General features: G+C 38.8%; 1 protein-coding gene across 1 annotated transcript in view; it reads left to right on the top strand.

The window, feature by feature from the left end:
• TXNDC11 (thioredoxin domain containing 11) overlaps positions 1-14,640 on the top strand; it is a 53,597-nt gene extending 38,957 nt beyond the window's left edge. Inside the window, exons 8-12 of the mRNA XM_075179796.1 lie at positions 2,547-3,306; positions 8,981-9,126; positions 10,242-10,351; positions 10,802-10,882; positions 13,139-14,640. Coding sequence (XP_075035897.1) covers positions 2,547-3,306; positions 8,981-9,126; positions 10,242-10,351; positions 10,802-10,882; positions 13,139-13,748 — 1,707 coding nt within the window. The 3' untranslated portion in view covers positions 13,749-14,640. The remainder of the gene's footprint in view (positions 1-2,546; positions 3,307-8,980; positions 9,127-10,241; positions 10,352-10,801; positions 10,883-13,138) is intronic.
• The last annotated feature ends 2,813 nt before the right edge of the window (positions 14,641-17,453 follow it).

The following is a 17,453-nucleotide window of genomic DNA, read 5'->3' on the forward strand; positions in this document are numbered from 1 at the left end:
TTCTTTTAGTCTTTCCGGTTGTGTGGTGTGGGCCATGCACAATTTTAGTTGCCCTTCTTTGTACAGGTTCTAATGTATTTATATCCTTCTGGAGATATGTCCTCCAGAATTGAACACAGTATTCTAGATGAGCCCGTACCAATGACCTGTACAGTGGTATTATTACTTCTTTTCTGCTACTGATTCCTCTCCATATGCAACTAAACATCTGACTTGCCTTCCTCATTGCTTTGTTACATTGCTTACCTGCCTTTAAGTCACCTGAAATAGTGACTCCCAGATCCCTTTCCTCCTCAGTAGTTTCCATTATAGTGCCTTTAATACTATATTTAGCCTCTGGGTGATATGGTTATATGGGATATGGTTCACAGTCTGCGGCCATGATTTTGGCTGGCAGCCATTTCTGGTAAGATATCGCTTCGTTCAACCCCTGTATTGTTTACGGGGGTGATTATTTTGCTCTGTGCTATCTGACGTGGCTATGGAGTCTTGGGTAGTTTTCTGAGGGCACCAGGCACTCAAAGCTCTCAAAGAGTGGTAGTCCACTAGTCAGATAATATTATTATTTATTATTATGTTGTAGCATTCTGCCATTGTGCACTCTGTGCTTGGCACCCTCTACTGTTTATTGGGGGCTATGGCACCAATATGGCAATACAATAATTAACTGCCCAGTGGATGATGGTGTGCTTTATGACATCTTAAGGCTAACATGGTGTTTGTTAGTCCCTGTACCTGGCTGTCCATTAGATGACTCTTAAGCATCTTTTTGCTTAAATTCAATAGTAAGAGTTATCAGGTGACTGCAGATGGAGTATGGGTAGCATGGTGTCGAAGTGGTTAGAACTTCTGCCTCACAGCGCTGGGGTCATGAGTTCAATTCCCGACCATGGTCTTATTTGTGTGGCGTTTGTATGTTCTCCCTGTGTTTGCGTGGGTTTCCTCCCACACTCCAAAAACATACTAGTAGGTTAATTGGATGCTATAAAAAAAAATTACCATAGGATCTCTCTCTCGACTGTAAGCTCCAGTGGGGCAGGGACTGATGTGAATGAGTGGTGGCGCTATATAAGAAAATGGTGATGATGATGGGTGCACGCATCTCAATCTAGGTTTCCCTTACTTTATCCCATGTAATAATGATTCAGCACCAGCTGCCTCAATCTTTCATATAGAATGATAAATAAAATAATGCATATATTATTCTCTGGTACCAAAAGAAAGCCATGTTGGTCCTTGGGGGGAAAAAACGCACTATAAAATTCAGTCTAGTAGAATGAATTTGCTAGTTAATAATTTCTAACTGGTTCAATTGTCACGTTTTAAAACTACTTATATTTTTAGTTATTTTTTTGAGAGTAGAAATTATTAGAAAAATAATTTGTAATATTCACTAGTTCCTAGTGAATGCATATTAGAACTGCCCAAAAAATAGCTGCATCTGTGTGCCCCACTGGTGTTACTAGTTCATTATGACAGGTTGTAGTCTTACATTTTATTTGTATTTATTGTTAAATGAACAAACTGCCGCTGTGTTCGAGATTACTGGTACAGTGTCTCACTGATGTCACTGGTTCCTGCTGAATTGATGGGCAGTATTCTGATAAATATTGGTCCTGTCCAAAAAAGGCTGAGTGGCTGCATCTTTTGTGCTCCTCTGTTATGTTATTGGTTCCTAATGAATTGAATTCCTACCAACAGTAGGGTCTTAGTAGGACGTGCTCGAGAAGAGGACAGTACACAGGTGAGTGGCCACATCACGCTGGAGAGTGTCATGTCCCCTGTGGTGCTTACTCCAAAGCATCTCCGAAGTTCTGGGCTGTCCCCACCCCCCTTCCTGTCCTCAAAAGAACACCTCTATAATTATGCGTGCACCTGCCGCTGGCTCCCAACATTTCCCAGTTCTGGAATTGGGACAAAAGTCCTAATTATGGTAGTACCCTCCGATCGGTGCTTACCCGCCTAAATTGGGGAAGTTGGGGAGTTATGTTATACGCTGGCTCACACCACTAAATTGCTTGTATATAGGTTTTAATGCATTTTAGAAGGGGATATTTTATTTCCATAATAACTTTGGTAGTGACTAACATAAAAAGAATAAGGTAATTTAAAGGGACACTTTTGTTATACAATTACTTGATTGTAAGCGAATACATGCATTTTATGACTTTATGGGGCATATTCAATTAGCTTTTTGATTCGCGGTAACGCGCGTTGCCGCGAAAAGTGCGCGTTCTTGCGGGTATTACGGTACCGCATTAACGCGGATTTTCGTTCGCAACCCTATGGGCTGCGAACGAAAATCCACGTTATTGCGGTACCGTGTATTACGTTTCGCGGCTGTTCCGGCGCGTTACCGCGAATCCAAAAGCTAATTGAATATGCCCCTATGTGTTGTATTTCCCACATTACACTAGGAAGGACAGTGCTGTCATACACCCAACTGTTGGATATTTTTTAATGGTTTTGTTTTGTTTCCTGAGCAGATAAAACAATACCTTCTATTTTAACAAGTTTTGACATGTGAGGTGATTATTATTTTGTAGGTCATGGACATTGCCCTGAAGTACAATGGCTGCTCTGAAAGCTCCACCAAGTACATCCTTCAGGAGCAAGATTCTGGGTTACATCTGGATTCCGTGTTAATGAAGTCATCATCATTTATAGCAGAGGCTTCAAAGCCTTTCCCTTGTTGTAACACTGTTGTCCTTCCTCAATGGCATCTTCTGTCCAGGGTTCACAATGTCTGTGAGCTGTGTGTTAATCAGACAAGGGAGATTACCCTGAGCAGATTACCTCACTGCAACTTTCTGGACATCGCAGCAGCCTTAGATTCTTTCTACCTCAAAGAACAATTCTTCCTGAACTTCATGTCTACTGGGAGAGAGTGCAACAACTTTCTAAGTTCCTATAGTCCCTATTATCACTATACTGCATGTTGTCAGACCGTTAGTAGAGGACTTATTGCTTCCACTTCCAACCAGGAGAATGTGCCCTTTGCACTTTCTTCCCTTGGGAAGGTCCCTAGTGAAACATCTCCCCATATCGTGCCTCACATTGAGGAGGAGAAGAGACAAGTAACTCCCAGCTATCATTTCACCAATGACCCTATCACCGGCCTCAGGTGCAGAACCAACAAGACCTTAAACATGTATCTCTTGGATTCCAATTTGTCCTGGTTGTATGCAGAGAGACTGGGGGCTTCTGGATCAGACCAGGAGAAAATATTTGCTGCTATCATTGATTTAAAAGAAGAGGTCCATTATATCATAGACCAGAGTCAGCCTCTCATCAGACCTACTTTAGGTATGGATCATGTTTTATATATGTACATCTGGTAGTAAAAATAAAATACTGTAGGTAGAAAAACTGGTGCTGTAATTGATGATTAACCATTGTGTTTTGTGACTGGCCTCATTGAAATTCATAGAATACGTTTTAACATAAATATCATATAATAGAATTTAGAATAATTGCATGCAATTGAATACATATGTAAATATTTGGAATCCCCATAAAACAAAGAGAATGCTTTTACTTTAAAGCTGCATCACCACCAGATTGCTACAGTTTACTTTATTTTACTGGGGCTCGTCCTTGTAGCCATTAGCTGCATTGATACAGCTTTAACATGTACCACAATATCAGAAATAGGTTGAGGATGAAATCAGCTGACAGGATATAAACAATGTTATAAAAATGTTCAGGGTTATACAGCAATTTCCAGCTAATTCTACAGAGTAAATGAAATGTAGTTGGTTATTTTAGTTCACATTTCTGCTTATTAAAGTTGTATTCTTTGCCTAAAATCTTCCTCCGGTACTATCTTTTGTGCTGCCGGGAAGCTAAAGAACATTGGGACTGTCTGCCTGAAGAATCTGTGTAAACAATACATGAAATATTTTCCTCATGATCCATTTTCAACAAGCAAAAACATTTAAAAATAATGCAATGTTAGGAAACTGCTTTCAAAGTGTACAACTGGTTCTCTTTCTATGTTGTGTTTAACAAAAGAAACCTTCTGACCTCCTTTTTAACTCTGAACTCCCCTATGGTTTTGACCGGCTAGCTTCATAGTAGCCTAGTTGATGAGGTTGAAAAAAGACACCAGTCCATCAAGTTCAACCTATTTTGGATTTCCTGCGAGCCCTTTCTTATATTTGATATTGATTAAGATTAAACAACCACCAATCTGTTTCAATTGGGAAAAATCCCTCCAGACCCAATATTGCAGTCCTATTTTTTCCCTATAGCCGCTACTATCCTTCATTTTAATTAACGGTCGTATCCCTAGATATACTTTTCCGCTAAAGATTTGTGCAACCCTTTCTTAAACATATCTATTGAATCTGCCATCACAGCCTTCCCTGGCAGTGAATTCCATATCTTGACTGCCCTTACTGTAAAGAACCCCTTCCTTTGCTAGTTGTGAAAATTCCTCTCCCCTAACTTTAGGGGGTGATCGCGTGTCCTGTGTATAGTCCTTGGGGTAAAAAGTTCCAATAAAAGGTTTCTGTAATGACCCTTGATGTATTTGTACATAGTAATCAGATCTCCTCTTAGATGCCTCGTTTCTAAAGTAAACATGCCTAAACTGGCTAACCTTCCCTCATAACGTAATGACTCCATACCCTTTATCAATTTTGCCGCCCTTCTCTGAACCCTTTCTAGTTCCAAAATATTTTTTTTATAGAGTGGTGCCCAGAACTGTACTGCATGTACAAGATGAGGCCTTAACCCCCCACATCCATGCAGATTCCCACTAATAATCTTATTGCGCACCAAGTAATCCTGAATACTATCCCTTAATATACCTTCCAGTAGTTTCCCCACTATTGATGTCCGGCTTACAGGTCTATAATTCCCTGGTTGTGATTTCGTCCCCTTTTTAAACAACGGCACCACATCTGCTATTCGCCAATCCCTTGGTACTGACTGAGCCTGATGAGATTGAATCTATGAAAATTAAGAATAGCGGTCTAGCTATTTCTGGGTTTAGCTCCATAAGAGCCCTTGGGTGTATGGCATCTGGACCTGGAGTTTTATTTATCTTAATATCCTTCAGTCGTCTTTGGACTCCTTCCTTTGTCAGCAAAGTATTAATTAATGGTACGGTTTAATTTCCGTTTTTATGTATTCTTCCTACCATTTGTTCTTCTCTAGTAAATACTGAAGAAAAGAAAAGTGATTAATACCTCTGCTGTTTTCTTAGTATCATTTATTAATTCACACATATCACTTCTTAGGGGTCCTATATTATCTTTTTTAATCCTTTTGCCGTTTATATACTTAAAAAACTTTTTAAGGTTTGTGTTACTTTCTTTTGCAACCTGTTTTTCATTTTCTAATTTAGCCAATCTAATTTCCTTTCTGCATGTTTTTATTACATTCCTTATACCTGCAGAAGGACTCCTCTGACCTTTCAGACATAAACAATTTAAATGCACTCTTCTTCCTTTGCATTCCTTTCCTTCCTTTTTTTTTTTTTTCCACATTGGTTTAGGCTTAATTCTTTTACATTAATTTCCCATAGGAATGAACTTATACGTGTATGTTTCCAACAACATTTTAAAGACGGCCCACTTTTTCTTCCGTATTTTTTCCTTCCAAATCTTTTTACAAGTCTATGCACTTTATAGACTCCTTTTTAGCATATTAAAATTTGCCTTTCTAAAGTTTAAAGTTCTAGTTGATCCCTTATACCGTTGCTTCTGTAAACTAATTTCAAATGAGACCATATTATGATCACTGTTTCCCAAGTGCTCCCTTACTTGAATATTTGATATTACGTCTACATTGTTTGTTTTTACTAGGTCCAGTATAGTCCGGTTCCTCTACTAATTGGGAAATGTAATGGTCTCTTAGCGTGCTCGGAAACCTATTTCCCCTAGCTGTACCGCAGGTCTCAGTACTCCAATCAATGTCCGGATAATTAAAATCCCCCATAATTAAAACTTGACCTAGTTGTGTAGCCTTTTCAATTTGCTGTAGAAGCTGGGTTTCCTCAATCATACTAATATCTGGCGGTTTATAGCATATCCCTATCAGCAACTTCTCTGAACTTTTTCCTCCACTGGATATTTCCACCCACAATGCCTCTATATTATCACCAATATTCTTGTAAATAACTTCCTAACAGAGCACTTCATACATCCAAACGTCAATCTGTATTCGCCAGTGACCATTTCTCCAACCTGCGGGGGATTCTCTGTGGGTAAAAGCATTGAGCCTTGGCGGTCCCCGTTGAGCCTTTTGAAGTAGATTTTTACTTTTAAATTCTAATTTTGTTGCAGGGCACCTAAAATTACAACTTCCATCTTCTGGTTCCTCTTATTGTGGGTGTATTTTACTGACTGACTCCACTCACGCTAAAAGTTTCTACAACAGCTTAAGTAACAGCAAGCAATAGGTTACTGTATTTAGATACTAAATACATACACGCCATATCCGCACACATTGCTATAAAGTTACTGATGTATAGATGGCAACTGATTAGACCTTATATTTGTACATTTTCAACACCCCCAGCCCTCACAACAAAAGCATCTACAAAAGTGGATTTTTCATATGATGCTGTCTCTTTTGCAGCCAAATACAGACAGTGATGTTTGTTTATAATAGAAATGAGACAGGAAATGTAAAGATCAATTGCTGAACAAGTATATGTAGTATAGGAAGATTTTTGTATGCTTTGATGTGTAAAAATAGGTTTAGTAGAAGACTGGAATACTCACTTTGTCCTGCTTTGACACCACTATAATGAAGGTAGTTATAATGTACAGTCATGGCCAAAGGTTTTGAGAATGACACACACATTATTTTTCACAAAGTCTGCTGCCTCAGGTTTTTATGATGGCAATTTGCATATACTCCAGAATGTCATGAAGAGTGATCAGATGAATTCCAATTAATTTTAAAGTTCTTCTTTGCCATGACAATGAACTTTATCCCAAAAACAACATTTCCACTGCATTTCAGCCCTGCCACAAAACGACCAGCTGACATCAGGTCAGTGATTCTCTTGTTAACACAGGTGAAAGTGTTGACGAGGACAAGGCTGGAGATCACTCTGTCATGCTGATTGAGTTAGAATAACAGACTGGAAGCTTTAAAAGGAGGGCGGTACCTGAAATCATTGTTCTTCCTCTGTAAACCATGGTTATCTGCAAGGAAACATGTGCAGTCATCATTGCACAAAAAGGGCTTCACAGGCAAGGATATTGCTGCTAGTAAGATTGCACCTAAATCAACCATTTGTCAGATCATCAAGAACTTCAAGGAGAGAGGTTTAATAGTTGTGAAGAAGGCTTCAGGGCGCTCAAGAATGTCCAGCAAGCGCCAGGACCATCTCCTAAAGTTGATTGAACTGCGGGATTGGGGCACCACCAGTGCAGAGCTTGTTCAGGGATGGCAGCAGGCAGGTGTGAGTGCATCTGCACGCACAGTGAGGCAAAGACTTTTGGAGGATGGCCTGGTCTCAAGAAGGCCAGCAAGGAAGCCTATTCTCTCCAAGAAAAACATCAGGGACAGACTGATATTCTGCAAAAGGTACAGGGATTGAACTGCTGAGGACTGGGGTAAAGTTATTTTCTCTGAAGAAACCCCTTTCATATTGTTTGGGGCATCTGGAAAAACGCTTGTCCAGAGAAGGAAAGGTGAGCGCTACAATCAGTCCTGTGTCATGCCAACAGCAAAGCATCCTGAGACCATTCATGTGTGGGATTGCTTCTCGGCCAAGGGAGTGGACTCACTGACAATTTTGCGTAAGAACACAGCCATGAATAAAGAATTGTACCAAAACATCCTCAGCATGATGGAGCACCTTGCCATAAGGCAAAAGTCATAACTAAGTGGCTCAGAGATCAAAATATCAAAATTTTGGGTCCATGGCCAGGAAACTCCCCAGACCTTAATCCCATTGAGAATTTGTCGTTATTCCTCAAGAGGCGGATGGACAAACAAAAACCCACAAATTCTGACAAACTCCAAGCATTGATTAGGCAAGAATTGGCGGCCATCAGTCAGTATGTGGCCCGGAAGTTGATTGACAGCATGCCAGGGCGAATTGCAGAGATCTTCAAAAAGAAAGGTCAACACTGCAAATATTGACTCTGTGCATAATAACTTGATGCAATTGTCAATAAAAGCCTTTGACACTTATGAAATGCATGTAATTTTATTTCCGTATACCATAAGAACAACTTACAAGACCGTCTAAAAACACTGAAGCAGCAAACTTTGTGAAAGCTAATACTTGTCATTCTCAAACTTCTGGCCATGACTGTATACTGTGTGGATGATTGCAATGATTAATTGCTTCACTTAGTTTGGCCACACGTTGATCTCCAGATCTGGTAATTCCACACTATGTTTAGTAGCATCACCTCTTGAGCCTGTGTAGTAGTGACAGTAACTCACCGGGTTTATTGGCTTGCCCAACAATGGTTGAACCAGCTTTAGTCAGATTCAATATAAAGATCTTTCAGGCAGGTACCTTTATATTGTTGTGGTTGTCACTCCCTGCTGTAATGAAACACCAATGCTATCTGGCGTTTGGCCTGACTGCTGAATGATCAGATCTTTGAATTTTATAGATAAACGTGGAGCTCATCATGTGTAGTCTTGTTACTTTTCACTGTGCTGCAAAACAATATGTAGCTGCATTACCACTCCTTAGTCTACAATAATCTCTATGGCTTGCACCGAGCCAGGCTGCTTGGATGAATGGAACAAGAGATATTGCTAAGGGCATTCTAATTGCTGTGGAATTGTACTGATAACCTTCATACAGAGTAGTTTTAAGTCCTTGTAGCAGAGGAGAAATACCCATTGTTTTAACTGTACATTTCCTAGATTTAAACGGTTTAAGATTTACAATATCTCTTGCGGGATATTATTCCTCTTATATTAAAGATCCAAAACAGTGTTGTTGTTTTTTTTTTTCCCCCTAATTTTTTTTTTTGTCACTATTTTCTTTTAGAGGCTTTTATCCAGAACTTCAGCAAAGTTTACAGCCCACTGCAAAGGCATCTAGTCAGTGACCCTGCTTTCAGCAAGTCAAAACACCAATTCATCACCGAAGTGACATCTCGCACTTTCCATCATATTGTTCTGGACAGCAGAAAGGTACCTGCTGGTGGCATTGTAGTGTATTCTATAACGTGTGTGTGCCATGGGTATCTGCTTTACAGTGGTGTTGGGTCTGAAAGGGAAACGTGAATATGTTGCGGGATGTTTTATACATTTATTGCAGCTCCCCAGGTTTCAATGTGAATCTTTACTAGCTGCGGGAGAATCAGGACATCCAATCTTGTGTGATTTACGTTTCCCTCAGATCACCTGGCAAGGGTGAGATCCCATGGGTTAAATGGACCAAAGGAAAGTGTAGTAATCAACCTTTATTTGGTGTAACTGGACCAGAAACATAAAATGCAATATAGTTTAGGAATTAAATTAGTGCCCCCCGCAGGGGGGAGCGCTCATGGGGATGAGGTGGTGTCACGCGGGTGGAAATTTAAAAGAAAGACAATCAATAAAAAGTAAAAACACATGTAACCTCCTATCACTTAAGATACATACATGTTTTTTGAACCAGCATACTTTGTTGCATGTGATTTTTTTTTTTTTTTTTAAGCAAATTTTAATACATCATTTAGAAATAAACGATTGCCTGAGTTAATTTACCAGTTTCATGGTTTTTTTTATGTGAATGTAAATTATATCTACACTCAAGCAAAACAGAGGCTGTATACTAATAAGAGAAACATTGTAGGCTTCAATACATTAGGTTGCATTGACTATAATGGCAAAAAAAAAATCTCCCTCCATCTGTGTTGCTGTGATCGCCAGCACAAATAAGCACGTCATATTGCACCTTCATCCCCTAGATATGCAGCTGTGAGTTCCAGCCCATACACATGACGGCTTTATTTCTGTAAGACTCCGGTGAATGAGCCATTCACACATTGTAGTTGCAGCAGTGAGCTTATGAAAGAAGTATTGTCAGATGGCAGTTGGCGTGAATAAAATTCCTGCAATTTTCTAATTTCAGAAGTATACTGTATCTGGTGTGTTCAGCAGACCAATCGCAAATCTGCTTTTTTTTTTCAAAAATAATAGCTAAGCCTTAATAAGTGAGTGTTTGCACTTTATTTTCAAGTATTAGGGGAGACTCTGTGTGCATCAGTGTTAATATAGATAAATTAGATCACGTATAACCACAAGACTTGTCTCTTCAACAGGATGTATTGTTGCTGTTCTACACAACCTGGTGCGGTTTCTGTGCCACCTTGAATCATGTTTTTATCCGTCTTGCTCATCTTCTGGCTACAGACAGTCTCATCGTAGCTAGGTAAGATAGCAATAAAAACATTGGTTCTGCCCAACCTGTTTACTATTTAGGGACTAAGTCCTAAGATGATTCTCAGAAATTGCATCAGGGAAGGTGAGCTGCCAGACATATTCACTATACATTGTCATTAAAGTGCTGAAATTGCAACTTACAGTGATGTAGATAAAAAATACAGTATGAATTTTGTGGAAGGTTCTAGAGGACTGGTTTGCCAATGAACATAGTACACTTTAATTTTGACTTAATATTAAATAATGTGTATTGGTAGAACCAAAGAGTTGAAAGAACATCCTGTATACCTGTGCTTCTTGTCTTTTAACATTGGCATTTCAATGAGTGTCCATCCTACCATGACAGCCATGGATAAAACGAGTTGTGACCAAGAGCCTGTACAAGTAAGGGTAAGAGACTAATATAGTAAACTAAATGGCTTGTCTCTTCTCATACTAGGATAAATGTTGCACAGAATGATCTTCCATGGGAGTTTATGGTAGACCATGTCCCCACAATCATGCTTTTCCCCCAGAACAGGTAAATATTTCCTTTTAACTCTTTCAGTGCTAGACATTTTTAGAATTGCTTTTTTTTTTTTTTCTTCTTATTCACTTGCATTAAAAAGCTGATTGTCCTGATTTTGGTATACAACACTTAAGGCCAGTGTTTTGTGACACATTTGCATGTGATAGTTTTAGGTTGGGTGAACTTCAGAAGAATGAGGCACAAAAGTGTTAAAGGAAACATAACACACAGGTATTAGAGAGGGCAATGAGTAACTCCCCTCTGGCCTCAAACCCCCCTCCCCCCCCCCCCCCCCCCCCAATCAGTAGGAGCCAATGATTTTTGAGTGAATGTAATGTCTTGTGTGTTTATGTTTTTTTTCTGAAGCTCTTATATTTTATATGCATATAACTATGCATTTTTGATGACTGGTGACACATACGATGTGATTACCCCGAAATAAAGATCAGGTTTTTTTTCCAATCACTTTCATTGCTGGTGGCTTTATGCTAATTACCTTTTGAACATAATTTTTGAATGTCATTGGTTAACTCTTAACACAACTACAGCCCCATTATGAAACCAGGGTCGTTTTTGTTTTTTTTACTTTTTTCTAAAACTTGACTATTTGACTTTCACTTGAATTTTGTTGGTTAAGGTCACAGTAAATGTGGTTTATCTTGATTTCAGGCTTTACATCACAAACGCATGTAATTTCAATAAGTGTGTAGACTTTTTAAATCCACTGTACATCCCAAATGGCAAAAATGTTAGTCTCAGCCAGCACCTCATCAATGTCACACCCCACATATCTGCCAGCATCTCTTCCATTTATAAACTCTAGCCCCCACATTATGTCAGTACCAGTGTTACCCACATACCAGTCAGTATGATTACATCAAATTGCCCTATGTAATGCAAATATTAAAGTCCCCATAATATATAGCTTACCAACCCCCCCCCCCCCCATATGTTACCACCCATAAAATACTGTACCTGTAACATAACACTGCACCCCCCCCCCCCCTTCTCCACGCATAACAGCCAGTGCAACCACAAACCCAATTTGTGTTGTCCTGGATGCACACAATACAGCTCACCTGAGCTATATGTTGCTGTTGAAAGTGAAATCATCATGCAGAGCATCCACTACCCTCTCAATACGGCAGACGCAAGAAGGAACATTTAATCTTTTGCCAAGTGGACCGATGAATCATGTGCAGTGAATTAGACAACATAGAGTTAACAGAAAGGATGTGAAGTTCTTTATTTAGTATGTATAATTTGCCAATGAGTGCTCTATAATCTTAAAAGAAATGAAAAAAAAAAAACCTGACTGTGTTTCCATAGATACGAGTGATTCACTGGAGATATTACAAGGAGCTCAGCCTCTGAATTCAGGGATAGAGCCTTCTTTCTGTCTTGTATAAGAACTAAGTGGACAGTATGCAGCTAGCATACAAATCACTTTACATGGCATTTACTAAAGAGGAAGCAGGGTAGGCAGTGAGTGGTTCCACTTTAATAACGTTTTTACTGTAAAAAGAAATATAGAAAATACCAGTTCCCCTCTACTAAAAATACATTAACTGGAAAATGTGTATTATACACATGTTCTCTCGCACACACATTAAAAAGAGCAAGATGTAAGCAGATATATTACTTGTTGCATGCAGTAGAAATCCCCTTAGTGTTTTATTGCTCCACTGTAGACATCTTACTCTGTGATCCTGTTAGGCTGGGTACACACTACAGAAACTCTCTCCTGATGTGACATCTTTAACAATTTTTCAGACGACAGAAAAAGTCCCGATCCCCAGGCCGATTCATGTGCACACTAACCGCATTTTACACGATTTGCCTTCAGATCTGTGCTCTTCATCTGTCATAACCAACAGCTGAAAAGATTGTGACTGCACACTCCATAGAGATCTATGGACACTGCAGAAATGGAACAGTATCGATCCATTGTTGAATGACATTTTTAGTTCAGTTTAAAAATCAAAACGATACAGTGAGTTTGAGTGATAATCGTTCAACGTTGCAGTGTACACACTCGTGCGATATCTGGCCAAGCATTTGTTTGTTTATTGTGTGATTGGTCTGACAATCGGCTGAAAACCCTGTAGTGTGTACCCAGCCTTAACGAGCTTTACCGCTGTTCAAACAAAAATATGTTTTGGTATTGGTGTATATGAGTCAGGTGTTGATAATGGGCAAGGATAATTTGCTGAATACAAACAGCCTAGCACACTGTCCACCCTCCACTTACAATTCATGTGTTTGCAGGAAAGAGAACAGTGTCATGTACCCTGAAGATCAGCAGATCACCGTTCCAAATCTTCTGAAATTTATCCTAAAATATGCCACCCGGCCTTCCACGGCAGCTGATCCACCTGCCTCCTGCCCAATGCACTACCTGCAGTACAAAGAAAATCATGTTTCTTATTTGGAGAGAGAAATACAAAGACTGCGGGCTGAAATTGTAGTTTTACACAAGGCTCAGGATCAGCTGGCAGAACGTATTTCAGAAGTTAGAAAAGATGCACGAGAGCTTAAAGTACAAAAACAGACATTAGAACAACACAACAAAGCCCTGGAGGATCACATGGAGCAACTGCAGTCACTCTACGAGCAAAAAACAAGGGAGGTGGGAACGATGGCGGATACGATGACGGAGTTGGTAGCGGCTTCTGAAAGTCTTCTGGCAGAAAATGCGCTGCTCAAATTTCTCATGATATCTTTGGAGGCCAACCACAAAGCAAACCCAGAGACAGAAAGGTTTGATGACCTTGATGAAGGAATTGGGCCAAGCACTGATATTTCGGAAGGATTAGCTGATAGCGCCACCACGGAAGACACATTAACGGAGTATAGTAAGGAAAATAAAACAGACTAATTTTTTAATCAGAAATATTTTCAAAATTATTTATAGATTTACAAACTGCAGTTTTAGTGCTTTTCCTGGGGGATGGGAATCCAACTTTTTTTTTTTTTTTGCAGTCTCTAAAGTACAAGTTCCATTCAAGCAGATTTATAGGTCTGTGTTTTATAGGTCTGTTTATGCCGGCAAAAGCATTGGTGACAGCTTTGGTTTCCCTTGAAATTAATTAAAACCACTGTTGGGAGAAGTTGCTACAATTTTGTACATTCTGAAAATAATTGTACAAACTGTAAGAAGAATCTGAACCATTTGTTTATTTTTTTTATTTTATCTGTTTAAAAAAAAAAAGTGTCATTGTAAAATGCTGTGCATTTTTTTAAAGTTATTTTCTACTTAATGCAATGGTTCTCAAACAGAAAAAAAATATTTTGATAAGTTAGCTACACTTGAAGTCTGCATTTTATTTCAGTGGCAAAAACATGGCTTTTATTTGACGTTTGTTATTGCTCAGACGGCAGCAGGAATTATTCCAGTTACAGGCTATAAAAACGTTCTAAATCGTAACTAAACGTAAGGAATTCCCTCAGGGAGATTCAATTAGCCGTAAAGTGGCTCTGGAACGTCCTTGAGACACTTAGCGGTGGCGATTAGACAAATCTCCACTTATCTTTCATTGCGCCACATGCGATGGAAAATAAGATTTGTACTGTAATTGTCTGCACGCTGCACCACCGGCAATTGAATCTCCCTCTATAAATGTGGGGAAACTGAATGTATTCCTTAAGATCTCTGACGGAACAACTATATCATATTACATCAAAAAGCTATGGAGGTTGTAAAAATACTATTTGTTTGTCTCTAAAAATATTTTGTTATATCCTTTAAGGAAATAGATATTTTTCGAATAGTTCTGGATTCTCTACAGCCAGGATCATTTTAGTGGGAGGTGATTTTGTTGAGGGGGTGGGGGGGGGGGGGAGAGAGGAGATATCCAGTAAAATTCTAAAAAAGTAATTGTTAAAACCATACCCACATTTTACTCATTAGCATAGGAAATAGAAGTATACAGGTGTTTTAATATGTTATACAAAGGAAGACAAGTCTCATGACAACCTAAAATACACATTTATTTCCTCTTTCATAGGATATTTCTCAGTGTTGTTTCTAATGAAGGTCAGGAACACGCATGTGTATAAAGGGTGTTTGTCATCAAGGATCCAATAAGGATCCATCAAGGATCCAATAGGATGGCATAAAAAGGATTTCTAATTATGAATCCAGTGCAGCGCTTAAGCTGTATAAAGAGAGAATACCACACCAAGGTGATAACCAATTAAGATAAGTCTATGGACCCCAATAATTAAACCTATTCAGAGAAATCCAGCTGGCTGGAGACTTTGAGACAGCTTATTCAATGATTAACAAAAGTGTCTGAATGAAACAATCTGAAGTAAAGGGCAATATGTAGAACTTCTTACTGAGGTTAGTCATTTTGAATTGATTTTTGGAACAACCCTGCTCCTAAGACTGCATCAGAGAGGTGCTTACCAAGTGTGTGTGTGTGTATGTGTATATATATATATTAGCCAAGTTTGCTGCATAAGAATAGTGGAGAGCAGTGTTATCATCTAGGCTATATGTGGGGGGTAGATTGCTCTGGCCAGTAGTGACCTCATCACTAATATTGAAGCTTGATACAGGAGACTAATGTCATGGTTATGATTTCCTGGCAGCACTTATAACATACATGTTTCCAAAAACAACAAGACCATTCATCAGGGCTTGCTGCCTTCTGGAGGATGCTTTTATTTATATTCCAAAACATACATAATATTTAATGGATCCTTTCTTACTTACTTTCTCTAATCAATGGCTATGATACATAAAGGCCTGTGGCTAGCTGGCTTTGTCCTGTTAAGTTAAGCTTGGGGCCCAAAGAGACTTTTTTTTTTTATGTTTCTTAATACTCGATAAAATGTCAAACCAAAATAATCTGTGTATATGAACTGGATTTACAAATCTTTATTATAAATAGAATGTAATGCCCCTGTACAATATTAGAGGCAACCAGACTTCTATGACCATAAGAGCACAAGGCCACCCAGGACACTGAAAGTGTCACAAATTACTCTGCTCACCAAATAAAATCCTTCTGTATCTTTTTACTCCACCCAAAACTTTTGAAATCTGAGTAGTGTATAATGTAGATCTTGTGACACCTTTACATACCAAGTCACAAATCCTTGATGTGAAAAATCTGCTGCATCTAACAGCCCACAGGGCTATACCTAAGGGCACAATAGGAAATGTTGCCTAGGTGGTAATACAGCTTTCACATTACTGGGGCAATAGCATGATAAACAGAAATAGATATTTATTTTTTTCCTAAATTGCACTGATCTGTGTTAAATAAGAACTGTTTACCTTATGGAAGGAAAGGAAAAAAACCGCTTGCATTTTTATCACATTAAGTCATCTTCCCACATACAGGACTCTGCATTCTTCCCTTGATGAAGACATAACATGAGCATTCAGTGGTTTTTGTTTCAATATAAAGTTTTTATTTTTTATAACTTCTTTTGCACAGTCTTCACCTGGCACAATTCTAATCTGGTCTCACTTTCTCAATGTTACTACAGTGATTTGTAATGTTTGCTTTAGATACCTTGTATAACACCACAAGTCACACAGCTCTGCAGATGGATGTTCTAATCACAATACAAAGTCCACAGCCAGGTCTCTGCTACTTCTTCTGAAAGCTATTTCCTTGGAAATTAAACCTTGACTAAATTTTACATGCTGCTTAGTGTCATTTTGTCTAAGAGCTCAGTGACAAGTGCCGAGTTTCAATGCTACACCATTGGAGAGGTGAATTGGTGAATAATGAAAACAAATATTACTATTGTGGTCTCCATCTGCAAATTTCAAAATCAGACATTGTGAAAAAAAAATAAAAAAATTCACATCTATTATTAAAAAATCTTGTAAAATGCAAAGACCACAATTGTTCTGTAATATTTAATGTAAAAGGTGCCCAGATCCCACAGATGTGTTTTAAATAGAACATTTTGTACCTTAAACTGATTTTCCAGGAGGTACTCCTGTAACTGTGTTCCCTGTGCAAGATTGCTGTTGAGAAGATTTGCAAGAACAAAAACAATACATCTCTCCTTGGTCAGGAAGCTCCTCAGTCTTCACATGATGGCAGAGGAAGGAGAGGGGATGGGTTTGGGCCATGAATTTTCCAAAACCCCTCTGCTCACTACATTAGGTCATGTCATCATCTTTGTTTATTTTTAAAGGCACCACAAAACTCTGCTGCTAGACAATTGGAATGACAAATCTGCATACAAACAGAACAAGCACATAGAAGGTTGATGGTGTTGCGAAGGGATATACGCAATGTTGCGGTACCGTATTATCACTTTACATGCCCAGCAGCTCGTAAGCGCCGGACCTAATTGTATATGCCCCCATGTGTCTTTACAGGTAACCAGTGATAAAGAAACACTTCACTTTTAGAAGGGATTTGCAGCTTCAGTACATTTTATTTAGATAACTAACCATGCCAAACTTTAGTACAGTCTGCAAACCAAACAAATCCAATTGTCAATCATTAAAGGCCAATAATAAATTTAGATCTAATAGGAAAAGGTAAGACGACTATTTTAGGGAGCTTATATTTTTGCTACAATCAGTACGTAATGATGTCAGAGGAAT

The sequence above is a fragment of the Mixophyes fleayi genome, chromosome 7 (assembly GCF_038048845.1).
Source record: "Mixophyes fleayi isolate aMixFle1 chromosome 7, aMixFle1.hap1, whole genome shotgun sequence".
Taxonomy (NCBI): Eukaryota; Metazoa; Chordata; class Amphibia; order Anura; family Limnodynastidae; genus Mixophyes; species Mixophyes fleayi.